General features: G+C 41.9%; 1 protein-coding gene across 2 annotated transcripts in view; it reads left to right on the forward strand.

The window, feature by feature from the left end:
- The first annotated feature begins 462 nt into the window (after positions 1-462).
- arhgap23b (Rho GTPase activating protein 23b) overlaps positions 463-18,133 on the forward strand; it is a 68,872-nt gene continuing 51,201 nt past the window's right edge. The window contains exon 1 of one of the 2 annotated variants that reach the window (XM_020453833.2): positions 463-899. In XM_020453833.2, the coding sequence (XP_020309422.1) occupies positions 891-899 (9 nt within the window). In that variant the 5' untranslated portion in view covers positions 463-890. The remainder of the gene's footprint in view (positions 900-18,133) is intronic. The other variant, XM_031798897.1, reaches the window with a different exon arrangement.

The raw sequence follows: 18,133 nt of genomic DNA on the forward strand, positions 1-18,133 counted from the left end.
TATTGATAAAAGTCACCTTGTCCTAGAGAGATTTACATGGTTATCAAAATGTCACGCCAGGGCAAGCCGACACAAAACACAGCCCTTATTTGAAGGTTTTCTCAAATCCCCTATGGGAAAATGAACGGTGGAAAAATGATTGGAACCATTTCCCAGTTTGACCGCTAGGTTTTATGGGTATTATGACTCATACTGTGGTACTCTATAGGGACACAGGGCTGCTGTCAATGGAGAAGGATGAAGCAACCAGTCTGCCTACGGAGGAATGAGCCTGACAGCTGGTAGGTAGAATCCTACTACACAACTCTACTAGGTCACATGGTTGCCTCCTTACTATCCCTCTGATCCTCTTTCGCTCTCTCAAGCTCTAATTCTGTGCGTGTGTACAGTCATTGGTGTACAGTGAGGGAGAGAGGAAGGGGGAGGGGAGAAATGGGAAGGAGGAGGAGCGGCTGAGTTGAGAGAGAGGAAAGGCACAGGGGGATCGGTCTGTGAGCCCAGCTCAACGACAGAGCGAGAGGTTGAAAAGAGTGTGGAGAGGAAAATAGTCAAGGTCCTTATTCTCTGTCGGGCGTGGAGAAAAGAGACAAGGAATATACACACATTCCTTTTGAGAGAGAGTGAAGGAAGGAGTGATAGAAAAGAGAAGAGGACTAGATAGATCTACTACATCGAAGAACGAGCTATTCAGTGGACGTTGGCGGCTTTGCTGTCACAGGAAAGGGAGGAGGGGAGGGGGGAACAAGGGATCATGCTGGTCACGGCGGGACGGTGTGCGAGGGTGTATCGTGGCGTCTGCTTCGTGCTGAAGGAGTGTGTTTGAGGAAGAGAATTCCGGCGATTCAGTGCCATGCTATGGACTAGGAGCCAGCTGGAGTCTTGCTGAAGACATGGCCCAGGTAAAGAGAGGGATGTCACACACACACGCACAGTACTCACAGAAATAAATACCTGCATGCGGTTTACACACAAAGTACAGCTTGGATGCAAATGCCCACATTTATCTCCACACATCACTACATACACTCATTATGTCACACACACACCAGCTCTATCATCAATATTCATATTAGTTCCCACGATAGCCTCTGGGCACTCAGTCACAGAGCAACAGTGTGTGTGTGCATGTTTGGAGTATGATATTTAGCTGGTAAGAGAGCCACACACAGTGTGAGAGAAATACATTGAAGTGGAACAGCGTGCATTCTGGGCTTGAATGTATGAGGGAGAGGCATCATTCTTGTTGGAGAAAGAGAGTAGCTGTGTATTTTTAGAAAAACTGCTGAAGCAAGACTTTGTATTCATAGCACGTGTGTATGTGTCTGTGTCTGTGTGAGAGAGGGAGAGCACTTTATTCTTAGTAGTCAAAGAAGTTTGTGTGAAAGAGAGACAGTGTACTTTCTTAGAGATAGAGAGACCGTGTGTGTGTGTGTGTGTGTGTGTGTGTGTGTGTGTGTGTGTGTGTGTGTGTGTGTGTGTGTGTGTGTGTGTGTGTGTGTGTGTGTGTGTGTGTGTGTGTGTTCAATGTGTGTGGCAGTGGAGCCTGGTGGAGAAATGGGAAGGACGGGCTCATTGTTTCTCCCTCCACCAGCTTCCACTGGTGGATGCGTGTGTGTGTGTTTGTGTGCGTGTCTGTCTGTTTGTGTGTGGGAGGGGTGGATAATTGTGTCATAGTGTAAAGGAATATTCTGTGAGACTTAATGGAGAAACCATGTACTCAGGGAGTGAGATGTATTGTCTTTCGAAGCCGCATTGTAACAGAGGCATGGACTTCAGGATGTCCTGTTCTTGGCTGGGCTTTGGACGGCTGAATGCTTTTACTATGATGAACATGTTTGCTCAATACAATACAGAAAATTATACCGTACTCTACTCTAGTGTGCTGTACTGCACTGAACTCTAGTCTACTGTACTATGCGTTATTTTATTGTACTGAACTGTATTCTACTTTTTTTCCGAAGACCCCTTTAACGTCTGTTTGACCAAAAATCAAAAGCCTTTGCTTATTCCTAATTGTTAGGATGGAAATATGTAAAACATTTACATTTGCCTTAATTTAAAAAACGACTGTACTCTACCGTTCGAAAGTTTGGGGTCACTTAGAAATTGAAATTTCTTCATCCATTAAAATAACATCAAATTGATCAAAATACAGTGTAGACATTGTTGATGTTGTAAATGACTATTGTAGCTGGAAACGGCTGATTTCTTTTATGGAATATCTACATAGGCGTACAGAGGCCCATTATCAGCAACTATCACTCCTGTGTGCCAATGTTCCAATTGCACCTTTTAAAAGGCTAATTGATCATTAGAAAACCCGTTTGCAATAATGTTAGCAGCTGAAAACTGTTGTCCTGATTAAAGAAGCAATAAAACTGGCCTTCTTTAAACTAGTTGAGTATCTGGAGCATCGGCATTTGTGGGTTTGATTACAGGCTCAAAATGGCTAGAAACAAAGCACTTTCTTCTGAAACTCGTCAGCCTATTCTTGTTCTGAGAACTGAAGTCTATTCCATGCAAGAAATTGCCAAGAAACTGAAGATCTCGTACAACGCTGTGTACTACTCCCTTCACAGAATAGCGCAAACAGGCCCTAACCAGAATAGAAAGAGGAGTGGGAGGCCCCGGTGCACAACTGAGCAAGAGGACAAGTACATTAGAGTGTCTAGTTTGAGAAACAGACGCCTCACAAGTCCTCAACTGGCAGCTTCATTAAATAGTACCCGCAAAACACCAGTCTCAACATCAACAGTGAAGAGGTGACTCCGGGATGCTGGCCTTCTAATGATCAATTAGCCTTTTAAAAGGTGCAATTGGAACATTGGAACACAGGAGTGATGGTTGCTGAAAACGGGCCTCTGTACGCCTATGTAGATATTCCATAAAAAAATCTGCTGTTTCCAGCCACAATAGTAATTTACAACATTAACAATGTCTACACTGTATTTCTTATCAATTTGATGTTATTTTAATTGACAACAAAAAAAGTGCTTTTCTTTCAAAAACAAGGACATTTCTAAGTGACCCCAAACTTTTGAACGGTAGTGTATATATATATATATAGCCTAGACTCTTAGCTTTCATTTGACACCACATTTGATGTGTTCCTATGTTAGTGCTCATGTGGCCTTTTACTTGGAAATGCCCTTTTCACAATCCAACCCATTGTAACCATAATGTTCAGTATTCAACAGTATGCCACTGCCAGCATACAATAAATCCCAAGCTCTTTTGTGCTTGTAACACGCATACACACACATTTACTCAAAATGTCATATGTTATTATCAAGGCATAAAATGCAGAATTATGGGAAGGAATATCGTTCTATCAAAGGAAGGCTTTGCTGTTTCTAAAACGATATATTGCTTAATTTCCTGTTACAAAAGGAATAGGTTACTAGCAAACTTCGTGACAACCAACCCCATACTGTGTGACAACCAACCCCATACTGTGTGACAACCAACCCCATACTGTGTGACAACCAACCCCATACTGTATGACAACCAACCCCATACTGTGTGACAACCAATCCCATACTGTGTGACAACCAACCCCATACTGTGTGACAACCAACCCCATACGGTGTGACAACCAACCCCATACGGTGTGACAACCAACCCCATACTGTGTGACAACCAACCCCATACTGTGTGACAACCAACCCCTTACTGTGTGACAACCAACCCCGCGATCGGGCTGGTTGTCACAAGTGGACAGAGTGTGTTTGGTGGCTTATACTCTATTTTGAAATATGATATGAGGATTAAAAAAAGGGCCCCCATTTCAACCCAAGACCTTGGTCTTTATACTAATAATGTCTTGTAAGATATACTGGTGCTGAGAAATACACACAAGAGTTAAAAAGTGTGACAACCTGGTCTCCCCTACATAGCCTACTAACAAAAAAAGAAAGGAAGACAGAAACGAACAAACAAACAAAAAGACAGACTAACAAGCACAAATGAGAGCTGTATATTTACGGTACCTTATTTGTTGTAAATTCAAATCTGCATTTGGAGAGTTCCTCCACTACCATTATCCGTGTGTGTGTGAGAGAGAGAGAGGTTTTTTGTATTTTTTGTATTTGTTATTATAGTTGATTTTTTCCCTTTGTATTATTTTATTATTATTATTATTGTTTTTTTTATTATCATCAGTGAGAGAAAGAGGTTACTCTTTGTGTGTGTGTGCGCTCGTGCGTGAGTGTATGGGTGAGTGAGAGAGAGAAAGAGAGAGAGCACGTGTCTGTGTGTATGTGTGTGTATGCGTGTGTCTGTCCTTCCGTGTGTGACTAAGTGCGTGTGTGTGGGTTACAGTGGCCCCATCCCCGGTCCACTCAGTCTAAAAGCCTTATGCCTCCTCTCGTCTGCTGTTATCTCCTCTCATATCCTCCTGCGCTGACCACTCATATGAACTAATGGGCTCTGTGGAGGAGTTTGAAGAAAAGTGACTGTTGTGCATCTCCAATACATGACCCCTTACTTACTTATCCGGTATAGTGAACCCAGCCTGGAGTTACTTTTTCGAGGATAGGAGAATGGGGATGTGGATAGCTGAGGGTTGGGGACTGTGTGTGTGTGTGTGTGTGTGTGTGTGTGTGTGTGTGTGTGTGTGTGTGTGTGTGTGTGTGTGTGTGTGTGTGTGTGTGTGTGTGTGTGTGTGTGTGTGTGTGTGTACGGGCGCGTGAGAAAAAAACATGTATTGATGGTTTGTAAATCATTGACATAGCTACTTAGAAATGATATACATAAACATAAACTGCAACACATATACATTGCAGGCAATTCCTACTTCCTCACTGCAATCTAAGGCCAGACAGTGGAAGGGAGTGTTATCAGTACTCAACAGAAGAGGAGAGAGGGGGAAGACAGGCAGAAAGGGGGAAGAGTCAGAGATGGAGAAAATGATGGACAGATCAAGAGTGTAGGACTGGACTGGAGGGAGGGAGGGAAGATAGGGACGATATTAGACAGTGACTGAACTACAGAGAGAAAGAGGAGAAGGAAAGAAAGTGACAGACAGACCAAGAGTGTGACTGAAATGGAATGAAGGGAGGGCTTGTTAGGGAGGAGGGGATGGAGGAATGAAAGTCACTTGATAAATTTAGATTCTTGGTCCTTTAACGGTCTATAGAGATCTGGATAGTAGGTTAGAAATACCTGTCTCTTTCTCTAAGTAGAATGTCCAGGGAGACGTGTGTGTGTGTGTGTGTGTGTGTGTGTGTGTGTGTGTGTGTGTGTGTGTGTGTGTGTGTGTGTGTGTGTGTGTGTGTGTGTGTGTGTGTGTGTGTGTGTGTGTGTGTGTGGAATGTGTGTGTGTGTGGAATGTGTGTGTTATATGATGCCCCTCTCAAAGCAGATATCTCTCTCGCTCTCTCTCTCTCACTCTCTCTCTCCTCTCTCTCTGATGGAATGGGAATTATGTAATGAATGTAATATGAGTTATCTTCGTTATCCCTTTTGACTCTAGGTGAGTATGAGAAGGAATATCCCCTGACACACACACACACACACACAAATGTGCATACACACTCTCTCTCAAATAGACACATGCACATATAGGCACTGGCAGGCAGACACACACACGCACACATCCACACCCCCTTTTTAAAAAACGTCCCTCCCTCAACCCGTGACTCTGTTTTTGGAGCTGGTGTTGTGTAAAAGCACCCTATTCAGTTAATTAAGTGCCCCTTAATCTTTTTCCAATTCTGTCTTTCTGACTAGATGCTATGAAATGTGTACAGTAGGTAGGTACTGTATTGAAAGAGATAAGATACATTCACCTCATTTACCAAATATGTGTCCCAAATGGCACCCTATTCCCTAAATAGTGCACTACTTCTGACCAGAGCCCTAGAGGTGCACCATGTAAGGAAAAGGGTGCCAATTGAGACACGACCCGATTAACTCAGTCCCGGTCTAAACTGAGTTTGACCTGGTGCTGTTATCGGGCGCGATGCTGCTTGTTTACAGCATTGGGGGATTATGACATCAGGTCGCGGCTCCCTGGGGGGTTGTGACATCATCAGAGTGCTGTGCCCCGCAGCAGTTGATGTTGACGTTATGGAGTAGCATCTGTTTTGTGTCACCCCATGAGTGTGATTAGGAGTTTGGGTGAGGGTATTTGTGAATGTCCGATTGCGGGCGAGTAATTCTGAATATGTGAACGGTAATATGTTTGTGTCCTACCAGAGTTGACATACTCAGAAAAACTGATAGAGAAAACAACAACATATTGTATCGCAAGCGCTTCTCCTCTTTCTTAAAATCTATTTTTATTTAACTAGGCAAGTCGGTTAAAAACAAGTTCTTATTCACACTTTATTTGAACTGTACTGTTTATAACAAATAATCATGTATATATATGAACGGCGTGTAAATAGTATTTTTGTTGTCTCTTGGTGTCTTTCATGTAGCTTAATATAATTCTTATACATGTTTTATTTTGAATGCAATGTAATGTCTTATGTTGTTCTTGTTTATAACTGTTCCATACTTTGTCCTGTATTTCTATGTTTTATGTGGACCCCGTGGGTGCAGTCGCTAATGGGGATCCTAATAAACGAAACACTGCCTGCGCGAATGTTGTGTGCGTAGTGTGTTTGACTGTCCGTCTATTCGTCTGTCCATCCATCTATCCATCCGTGTGTCCATTAGTGTCTCCATGTGTGTGTGTGTGTGTGTGTCCTGTCTAGCACTCCAGTACATTGAACTTCATCAGCGCTATAAATATCTCACGTGCGTGGTTGTGGATGTAACGTGAGTGTGGATGTATATGTGCGCGTATTTGCCTGGCATGTGTGTGTATACCGTGTATGTTTTTGTGTGTGTATATACTGTGTGTGTGTGTGTGTGTGTGTGCGTGTGTGTGTGTGTGTGTGTGTGTGTGTGTGTGTGTGTGTGTGTGTGTGTGTGTGTGTGTGTGTGTGTGTGTGTGTGTGTGTGTGTATACTGTGTGTGTCCACCAGATAATGGGCTCTCTTCCAGAGTGTGTGCCTCCCTGAGGGTCCTCTCCGTCTGTTTTTGAATAGAGAACAACAAACAGCATGGTCAATGAGTGTACTACACCTAGGGGCAGTCTCCTTATTTCATGCTCCATTTTGAAAGCTGCAATATGTCACTTTTTGGGGCGACCCGACCATATTCACATCGAAATATGCATTATAGATCTGTCGTTTTCATTGAAAGCAAGTCTAAGAAGCGCACGATCTGTTCCGTCTGCACTATTTCAATGCTTCCCATTCTTAAGTTGAGTTTTGGTATCTTTCACTTCACTTTACACCAGCTTTTTAAAAAGCTGAAAATACAATATTTTTTTGTCATTGAAAATATACTTCACAGCAGTTTAGACGGCAGAATGATTCTCTAAACTATACGTTGCTTGTTTTGTCACATCATCCTCTGAATTCACAGTTGTGTACAAATTGTGATTTACATTTGACTACAGTATTTGAAAACAGAAAACAAAACACAGTATTGTTTCAACACAAAAAGATGGGTCTTGTGTATTTATGCCCTATGCTCTTAAAAATGTGTCAAAACAGGTTTCTTTGGATCCCATGGTCTGACGACAGAAGGGTAGAGGAAAACAGGCATGAGCAGGGTGCCATTCTGAAGAGAAGTATTTGACCACACATGTTAAGGGGTCAACCATACCTTATCTTCAGATTAACGAGTGCTGTCGATTCCCCACCCTAGCTGCAAGTCATCAGTGTCCTGGTTCAACAAAATGCACACAAGAAGGGCTTGTCCTCCAAGGGGGAAACTATATATACAGTTGAAGTCGGACGTTTACATAAACTTGGAGGTTGGAGTCATTAAAACTTGTTTTTCAACCACTCCACAAATTTCTTGTTAACAAACTATAGTTTTGGCAAGTCGGTTAGGGACATCTATTTTGTGCATGACACAAGTAATTTTTCAAAAAATTGTTTACAGACAGATTATTTAACTTATAATTCACTGTATTACAATTCCAGTGGGTCAGAAGTTTACATACACTAAGTTGACTGTGCCTTTAAACAGCTTGGAAAATTCCAGAAAATTATGTCATGGCTTTAGAAGCGTCTGATAGGCTAATTGACATAATTTGAGTCAATTAGCGGTGTACCTGTGGGTGTATTTCAAGGCATACCTTCAAACTCAGTGCCCCTTTGCTTGACATCATGGGAAAATAAAAAGAAATCAGCCAAGACCTGAGAAAAAAAATTGTAGACCTCCACAAGTCTGGTTCATCCTTGGGAGCAATTTCCAAACGCCTGAAGGCACCACGTTCATCTTTACAAACAATGGCATGCAAGTATAAACACCATGGGACCACACAGCCGTCGTACCGCTCAGGAAGGAAACACGTTCTGTCTCCTAAAGATGAACGTACTTTGGTGTGAAAAGTGCAAATCAATCTCAGAACAACAGCAAAGGACCCTGTGAAGATGCTTGTGGAAACAGGTACAAAAGTATCTATATCCACAGTAAAACGAGTCCTATATCGATATAACCTGAAATGCCGCTCAGCCATAGAAAAGCCAGACTACGGTTTGCAACTACACATGGGGACAAAGATCATACTTTTTGGAGAAATGTCCTCTGGTTTGATGAAACAAAAATAGAACTGTTTGGCCATAATGACCATCGTTATGTTTGGAGGAAAAAGGGGGATGCTTGCAAGCCGAAGAACACCATCCCAACCGTGAAGCACGGGGGTGGCAGCATCATGTTGTGGGGGTGCTTTGCTGCAGGAGGGACTGGTGCACTTCACAAAATAGATGGCATCATGAGGTAGGAAAATTACGTGGATATATTGAAGCAACATCTCAAGACATCAGTTAAAGCTTTTTCGCAAATGGGTCTTCCAAATAGACAATGACCCCAAGCATACTTCCAAAGTTGTGGCAAAATGGCTTAAGAACAACAAAGTCAAGATATTGGAGTGGCCATCACAAAGCCCTGACCTCAATCCAATAGAACATTTATTTGCAGAACTGAAAAAGCATGTGTGAGCAAGGAGGCCAACAAACCTGACTCAGTTACACCAGCTCTGTCAGGAGGAATTGGCCAAAATTCACCCAACTTATTGTGGGAAGCTTGTGGATGGCTACCTGAAACATTTGACCGAAGTTAAAGAATTTAAAGGCAATGCTACCAAATACTAGTTGAGTGTAATGTAAACTTCTAACCCACTGGGAATGCGATGAAAGAAATAAAAGCTGAAATAAATCATTCTCTCTACTATTATTCTGACTTTTCACATTCTTAAAATAAATTGGTGGTCCTAACTGACCTAAGACAGGGAATTTTTACTCTGTCAGGAATTGTGAAAAACTGAGTTTAAATGTATTTGGCTAAGGTTTATGTAAACTTGCGACTTCAACTGTACATATAACATGTAACTGCTCTTTTGTTACCTAGTTTTGCCATAATTTGACTGCAGACAGCAGAGTAAAAAACAAGAAGTATATCCTGCATTTTTTTGAGAGATATTGATAGCAGTGTTATTTTGTGCGTGTGTGTGTGTACAGGTGTGTGTGTACAGGTGTGTGTGTGTGTGTGTGTGTGTGTGTGTGTGTGTGTGTGTGTGTGTGTGTGTGTGTGCATGTGTGTGTGTACAGGAGTGTGTGTGTGTGCATGTGCATGTGCATGTGCGTGTGTGTGTGTGTGTGTGTGTGTGTGTGTGTGTGTGTGTGTGTGTGTGTGTGTGTGTGTGTGTGTGTGTGTGTGTGTGTGTGTGTGTGTGTGTGTGTGTGTGTGTGTGTGTGTGTGTGTGTGTATAGCAGTGTGAGGGGTGGGCCTAAGCTCAGAGAGGATTAATGTTGTGTAACATGTAGGTCTGTTCTCTGTAAGGATTAACACAGACAGACTCTGGTAGATGTGATGGCATACACACACACACACACACACAAGCAGAGAGAGAGACTGGTAGACATGATAAGGCTTTTCTGGTCATAGGCTGCTTTGCTAATGAATTACTGTACACAGGACAATACGGTACATGGGGGGAGAAAAGAGAGAAGGGCTGCCTAAGACAGCGATTCAAAGTAGTGCTGACTTGCTTGTCAACACTCTACCCTAACATACACTGAGTGTACAAAACATGCTCTTTCCATAACCACAGACTGACCAGGTAAATCCAGGTGAAAGCTATGATCCCTTATTGATGTCCCCTGTTAAATCCACTTCAATCAGTGTAGATGAAGGGGAGGAGACTGGTTAAAGGAGGATTTTTAAGCCTTATGGTAATTGAGACATGGATTGTGTATATGTGCCATTCAGAGGGTGAATGGGCAAGGCAAAATATTTAAGTGCCTTTGAACGTGGTATGTTAGTAGGTGCCAGGCACATTGGTTTGAGTGTGTCAAGAACTGCAACGCTGCTGGGTTTTTCATGCTCAACAGTTTCCCTTGTGCATCAAGAATGGTCCACCACTCAAAGGACAGACAGCCGACGGCAAGCCAGTGGTCGAAAATGGTTCATTGATGAAAGAGGACACGAATTGTGCAGAGCAACTGACGGGCTACACTTGGTCAACTGACAGTCCAGTACAACATTGGTGCCCAAAGACCCATAAAAGAATGCGCATCTCGTCGTACCTTGACACAAATGGGGTATGGCAGTCGACAACCTTACAGTGTTCCACTACTTTCAGCAGAAAACAAATAACTGTGGTTGCAGTGGGCTAAGGAACGAAAACATTGGACGCTGGAGAATTGGAATTACATTGCCTGGTCTGATGAATCCCCGGTTCCTGTTGTTTGGAGAAAACCACATGAGTTCATGCATCCATCATGCCTCGTGTCAACATTGCAAGCTGGTGGTGGTGGCGCGGGGTGTGTTTTCATGGCACACATTCGACCCCTTGATAAAAGTGGTGACACTTTTGAATGCCACAGGATATACAGGTATGAACATCATTGCCAATCAGGTACATCCCTTACTGGCAGCAGTGTATCTGCAAATGGATTTTGTTCAGCACGATAATGCCCCATGCCACACAGGCCAGGATAGTCCAGGAATGGTTCTACGGACTTGACAGTGGATTCAGCTGACTGCAGTGGCCTGTCCAGTCACCAGATCTCAATCAAATCGAACATCTGTGGGATGAGATGGAAAAAGATATTTGGAGTGGAGATCCACTACCAGCCAACTTGACACAACTGTGGGAAGCATTGGATTCAACATTGGCCAGCATCCCTGTGGAACGCTTTCTATACCTGTTAGAGTCCATGCCCGGCGAATTAAGGCTGTTCTGAGAGCAAAAGGGGGTGCAACTCAATATTAGGAAGGTGTTCCTAAAGTTTTTTAGGACTCAGTGTATACACTCACTTCCATACAATGTAACCTAATGCAATTTGAATTTGAGGAGAGAAAAAAATCTTTATTTACGCTCACATTCACATAATAAAAGTCATGTCTCTTCTTTCCTCCCGGGGACGGTCTGTCCTGGTACAGTCATAGTTGATTTGCTGATTCAATCATTACAGCTTCCCAGAGCACCAGTACTTTATAGGACACTCACTTTAGATCAGTCTCATGTAGTTTTACATCTCTGTCATAGTTTCGAGTTGGGAGTTAGGTCCAAATCCATTCTGTTTTACAGGGTTGGGACACATCTCCATTTAAATGAGTTTTGAGTTTCAAAGTTTATTCGCAATGTACACAGGATACGACAGCTGTAAAACAGTACAGTTAAATTCTTTCCCAACAATGCAGTGATAATAATAATATAATAGAACATTAAAATAATTATAACAATTAAAATAGAACAACAAAACACACAAGAACGACGATGTGAGTTAAAGATACGCAAGAATGAAAGTACATACTATTCAGTGCCTGTACCTTATTAAATGTGCAGGGGTACTGGAGTGGTTAAGGTGAGTTTATACATAAAAGTGACTGGTAATAGAATATACATGTAAACAGGGCAGAAAAGTGACTGGTAGCAGGAATACAGTGCCTACGGAAAGTATTCAGAGCCCTTGACTTTTTCCATATTTTGTTAAGTTACAGCCTTATTCTAAAATGGATTCAATATTTTTTTCCCCCTCATCAATCTACACACAATATCCCATAATGACAAAGAAAAAACATAGAAATGTTTTCTAATTTATTCAACATTTTAAAATGAAATATCACATTTACATAATTATTCAGAACCTTTATTCAGTACTTGGTGAAGCACCTTTGGAAGCGATTACAGCATAGATTATTCTTGGGTATGACGCTACAAGTTAGGCACACCTGTATTTGCAGTTACACCAGGAACGCACAATCCCTCCATCAGTGCTCAGACTGTCTGCAATAGGCTGAGAGAGGCTGGACTGAGGGCTTGTAGGCCTATTGTAAAGGCAGGTCCTCACCAGACATGACCGGCAACAACGTCGCCTATGGGCCAAACCTGGACCAGACTGGACTGTCAAAAAGTGCTCTTCACTGACGAGTCGCGGTTTTGTCTCACCAGAGTTGATGGTCGGATTTGCGTTTATTGTCAAAGGATTGTGCGTTACACCGAGGCCTGTACTCTGGAGCGGGATCGATTTGTAGGTGGAGGGTCCGTCATGGTCTGGGACGGTGTGTCACAGCATCATTGGACTGAGCTTGTTGTCATTGCAGGCAATCTCAACGCTGTGTGTTACAGGGAAGACATACTCCTCCCTCGTGTGGTACCCTTCCTGCAGGCTCACCCTGACATGTCCCTCCAGCATGACAATGCCACCAGCCATACTGCTCGTTCTGTGCTTGATTTCCTGCAAGACAGGAATGTCAGTGTTCTGCCATGGCCAGCGAAGAGCCCGGATCTCAATCCCATTGAGCACGTCTGGGACCTGTTGGATCAGAGGGTGAGGGCTAGGGCCATTCCCCCCAGAAATGTCTGGGAACATGCAGGTGCCTTGGTGGAAGACTGGGGTAACATCTCACAGCAAGAACAAGCAAATCTGGTGCAGTGCATGAAGAGGAGATGCATTGCAGTACTTAATGCAGCTGGTGGCCACACCAGATACTGACTGTTGCTTTTGACCCCCGCCCTTTTTTCAGGGACACATTATTACATTTCTGTTAGTCACATGTCTGTGGAACTTGTTCAGTTCATGTCTCAGTTATTGAATCTTATGTTCATACAAATATTTACACATGTTAAGTTGACAGTGAGAGGACGTTTCTTTTCTTTCTGAGTTTAGTAGCAAACAAATCACATTGGAAATACTCATCACTTTACCAAACTCATCCACTCACTGGCAGCCAGCTAGGGTTCGTTTGGCTCCCCCATGTGGACAGACCTTGTCCCTACATGCTCTCTCCATACCCATGATGAAAGGATTAGGTGGATTAGATATTTAGGGAAATCTCTCGAGCCTGTAAATAGACAGATGGACACCCCCCTGTCTGTCCTCCCAGGGCAGATGTTTGTGCCCTAACGCCTATCTGGAACTTAATGTTTTCAGCTGTCTTTTTTGTCCTTCTTTCTTTCTTTCTTTCTTTCATTCTTTCTTTTTTATTGCTCTTTCTCTTTCATCTGTCCCAGAGCCATGTAAATACTATATATGGCTGTAGTCTGTCATTTTTGGTCATGCTGTTTGTGATTGAATGTGTAATGTTACATATAATATCATCTCATTGCATTGTGACGATTGTGGTGGTGTGATGGTTGCTTGTGGAGGAAAGAAACGTATTTTGGGGGTTGAGGGAAGGACAGGCTTGTTGAAGTCTCCCCTAACCACAGATCCAGGGTCAGATATTTTGTACACCTCCTTATGGGTAAAAATCGGATGTAGGGTTGGGTAATCTGATCCGATCGGGGAAGGGGGTGTTCAAAAGATCACAGGGTACATGATGATTGGAGGGATGTGTGGGGGAGGGTGGCGTTGGTACCACATGAGGCGGGGGTGAAACCCATCAGGACAAGGCCAGATTAGTGTCTATGGCCCGCAGACACACACACACACCCACCCTGTCCCAGGGGAGTCCCCCCCCCCCCTCCCTGGCTTTGGCTTCTATCCCCTTCATTTTTTACCTCATCACTTTCTAGCACAGTGGAATATAGACTAAATCTGTAGGCTTACTTTTTTTTGTAGGGCAGATGGGTGTTACGGATAATGATAATACCTCTATGCCAGTGTTTCCTGGATACACATATTTGGAGGGAGGTGTGATATGTCAAAATGAATGCTTTGCAGGGGTGGAAAAAGTACTGAAATATCCTACTCGAGTAAGAGGGACTGTTACTTTAAATGAAATTCTACTCAAGTAGCAGTAAAACTACTGGTCTCAAAAACGACTCAAGTAAAAGTAAAAAGTAGCTCATTTGAAAAGTACTCAGAGTAAAAGTAATTTCATTACTTAAAAAAACAAAAACATTGACCTTATAGCTAATTTCTCTAAGATTACCGGAATGTTGTTACACCAGATCTTTCCCATGCAGTAAATGTAAAAAGGAGCAGAGGAAATTCATGTACAGTATGAACTCATTTAATTTATTGTTTGAGTACAAGGCACGTCTGTATACAAAACAGGAAGGATTTGTCAATATTACTAATATTTGAAAAATAAATCCAACATTAAAATCTCTTAAAATGTACTGATGAATTACAAAGTGAACATACCTAAAGGATTTGATGTCAAATGAGCTCTGGAGGCAACAACAGAACATCCTGGAAATAAAAATGTATTGAGCAAACCCCCCTGAAATAGAGAAAGGGCTACATAAGTTGCATTAGAGTACATTAGGTTATGTAGTGTTCCTCGCGCAAAAACAAATGAATTTTGTTCTAATGCTTACACTTCTCTCTGAACTTGCTGTTCAGTTTCAGCCGGCGCTGATTTCCAAGGTGAATCAAGCCTATACTGGCTCGCCTTGCAGTGAAGAACAGTCCAACAAAGCTAAAAAAAAAGACATTCACGGGCGGCAGGCAGGCCTGTGTTCAGTTTGAGGGACCACTTATTTATGTATGGAAAGGAATGAAGCAAGTCCATCTTGTCTGACACACAGGCAAGGTACCCATCCAGCCACCCTGTGCCTTGTGACCTTCTGGGCATCAGTGATGAGGAGAAATCATTTTCATCAGTCCTCTGTCTTTGAAACCTGTTGGAAACGTTACGTTAAAGTATTGAAATTCCCACTGGAGAAAGTTGTTTCTCAATGTTCTCTGAACTTTTTGAGAACATTCCCAATATCAAACCAGTTGGAGAGCGTACATAAATGGAACCATTTATTCAACTTTTAGGAAACGGTTTGTTAAAGTAATGAAATGCCAAGAAAACAACGTTATTTTATTCCTTAAATGAGCTGAGAATGTTCCAAAGCCAAGCAACTATCCTGCACCATTCCCAGAATGTTTTGGGAAGGTTGTATGCCAAATAAACATAGAGCTAAGTGAGAGCGTGGTTGTCTTAAGAAACACAAGGTTCTCAGAATGTGTTGTTCTCAGCCTAGCCATACTTCAGGTGTGGCTAGGTGCTACCTAGACCTATTAATTACAATATTATTGACTAGAATTATTCAATCACCACAATAGTGATGACATACTGTATGAGTATCTTTTTCATTGCAGATGCAAAGGCCTTACATGATGCAACCCCATTTTGAAAAATAAAACATAAAACCTGATTAGAAAAAAAATCTTGTTCCATCATAGTCTATATAAAAAAAAAATGTTTACACCGTAACAGGGGCCCCAGGAAAACTATTTCCCCACCACCACTCTGGGACCTGTGGTGCCACCTCTGAAATGACAACACAATGGTACAAATAAAAAAATGATTGTATGATCTACTTTTGACATGTTTTTGGTGCTGGGGGATGAGCTTCCATAGTTTTATGTGGCTCAGTGCAGCCGACAGCTACTACGACCATTTCAAAATGTAACTGAATGTTACTGAAATTTTGGGTAAAAACTCAATAAAACATGCCTCAAATATTAGGAAAAATGTCTATACATTAAAAAAAAATAACATTGCTCTGCCTATACCATTTATACAGGAGTGTTGGCGCAATGAGACAATTCTGTTCATACTACCATGCTTCAAAGGGGGGCAACTGTCCGGCGCTACCTCCGGATGTAGCGGTCGAGATGTAGTAAGTAAGCAAGTTTACATTTGAGTAATATCACAGATTATCCATTATATTGAGCAGATACTCTAGTGGCCCAACCTAGTGGCCCAACCTAGTGGCCCAACCTAGTGGCCCAACCTAGTGGCCCAACCTAGTGGCCGCTCTAACAATGGAAATAACCGTCTTTAACCGTCTGCCATATGTCACTTTTTGGGAGACCCCGACCAAATTCACATAGAAATATGTGTTATAGAGCTGTCATTCTCATTGAAAGCAAGTCTAAGAAGTGGTAGATATTCTATGTAGCTTTTTCTATGCTTCCCGTCCTTAAGTTTCGTTTTTGCCTCTTTTACTTTCGGTTTTGTACTGCAGCTTCCAACAGCTGAAAATACAGTATTTGGGGTTTTCGGAAAATATACTGTATCTCACAGCTGTTTAGATGGTACAATGATTCTCTACACTATACTTGCTTGTTTTGTCACATAAACTGAAATTAGGCAAACTTTTAGAATTTTAGCAACCAGGAAATGGCGGAGCAATTTCTACATAGTGCATCTTTAAGTATATTTAAAACCTAATACTTTTAGATTTTTACTCAAGTAGTATTTTACTAGGTGACTTTCACTTTTACTTGAGTCATTTTCTATTAAGGTATCTAGTATTTTTTTTTATCACTTCTATTATGGATTGTAAAAACATCTTGAGGATTTCAGAAATGTATTATGTGCTGGGCTAATATGTTGGATAGATGTCAGAAGAGGTTACAGAAGGGGGAAATGCAAAATGCAAAAAGCGTCCCACTTATTCTGAATTCACCCAACAAGTAATCAGAAAAACGACTAAATTCAAGTAACGAGAGTATTTGTAATTCGTTACTTCCACCCCTGATGTACCCCTTTGTTTGAGGGTTTATAGTCAGTGACCCTAATCTATAGGCCACTGATGGAAGCCACCCAGTAATTCATCTAGATTATTTACTTAATCGAAACAAAGGTTTCTGAAGCAGCACACAACAATTGGCAACAGAGCGATGCATAATAAATATAACACAAATGTGATATAAAAAGAAAACAAAAAGAAAACCCCAAAATAGTCACAGGTTCCCATTCAAATGGCGAAGGTTTTTAATGCGAATATTCTAAAATCGGCATGAACCAAAATGCGCATTTTCCCACCAGAGATGTTTCTGTTTTACTGATTTATTGAGGATAAAAGGCAGTGTGTGATGACTTAGTGCACATAAAAATGACTTTTGAGGTTAAATTCCCATGTACCAAATAAAAAATACAATTGAAATGGATTTTACATCCCATTTCAACTCTACTGATGGTTTTGTCACAAAAAGTGTTGCGCTACATAGCAAATGTGCCCACTCTGGTCTTAGTATGTGCACTCTAGCCAACAGCTCGCAAATACGGTACGGTTAGGCTACCTACATGATGAGATTATTATGGATAAGAGCGAGATTATTTTATTTGTCAAACGGCAGCCAAGCATTGATCATCATTTCACCGGAATAAAACCCTCAATATTTATTGGAAAGGAGCATTAAAGTCATAACCGTGCACTTTCACAACCCTGTGAAGTTCATCATTGCTGATTTCCAGGGGTGCAACTTCCACCCCCTCCCCCCACACACAGTTTTATCATTGGATTGTGATATGAACGATGCAACGGTGTGCTTTAGGAGCATGCGGATGCCTCCGAGCGGGTGGGTAGGCTGTTTGGAGTGTTTATCTGACAAAAAAATTAATTATAATAATGTCCCCCTCATTTCTTAAACCAAAGTTGAGCCCCTGCTTTTTCAATGTGTAGCCTAATTAACTGCAGACTTTCCCAAATCGTAGTGAGAGGACCATGCAACATGGTGTGACGCCCAAATGGACTTCGATATGATGGTTATTATATAAAGATTTGTGCACTGCCATTTCTCATATAATTAATTTTACCAACACAAAAATATCCCATCATAGCAACCAGGAAACAAACTGTCTCTCGACATTTATAAAATCGTACCTGCATTTCCTGTTTCCATCAGCCCGGTCGTGACTTCTCTCTTGTGTCAGTTAATTAATCTGCATC

Source organism: Oncorhynchus kisutch, linkage group LG20 (assembly GCF_002021735.2).
Source record: "Oncorhynchus kisutch isolate 150728-3 linkage group LG20, Okis_V2, whole genome shotgun sequence".
NCBI classification, from domain to species: domain Eukaryota; kingdom Metazoa; phylum Chordata; class Actinopteri; order Salmoniformes; family Salmonidae; genus Oncorhynchus; species Oncorhynchus kisutch.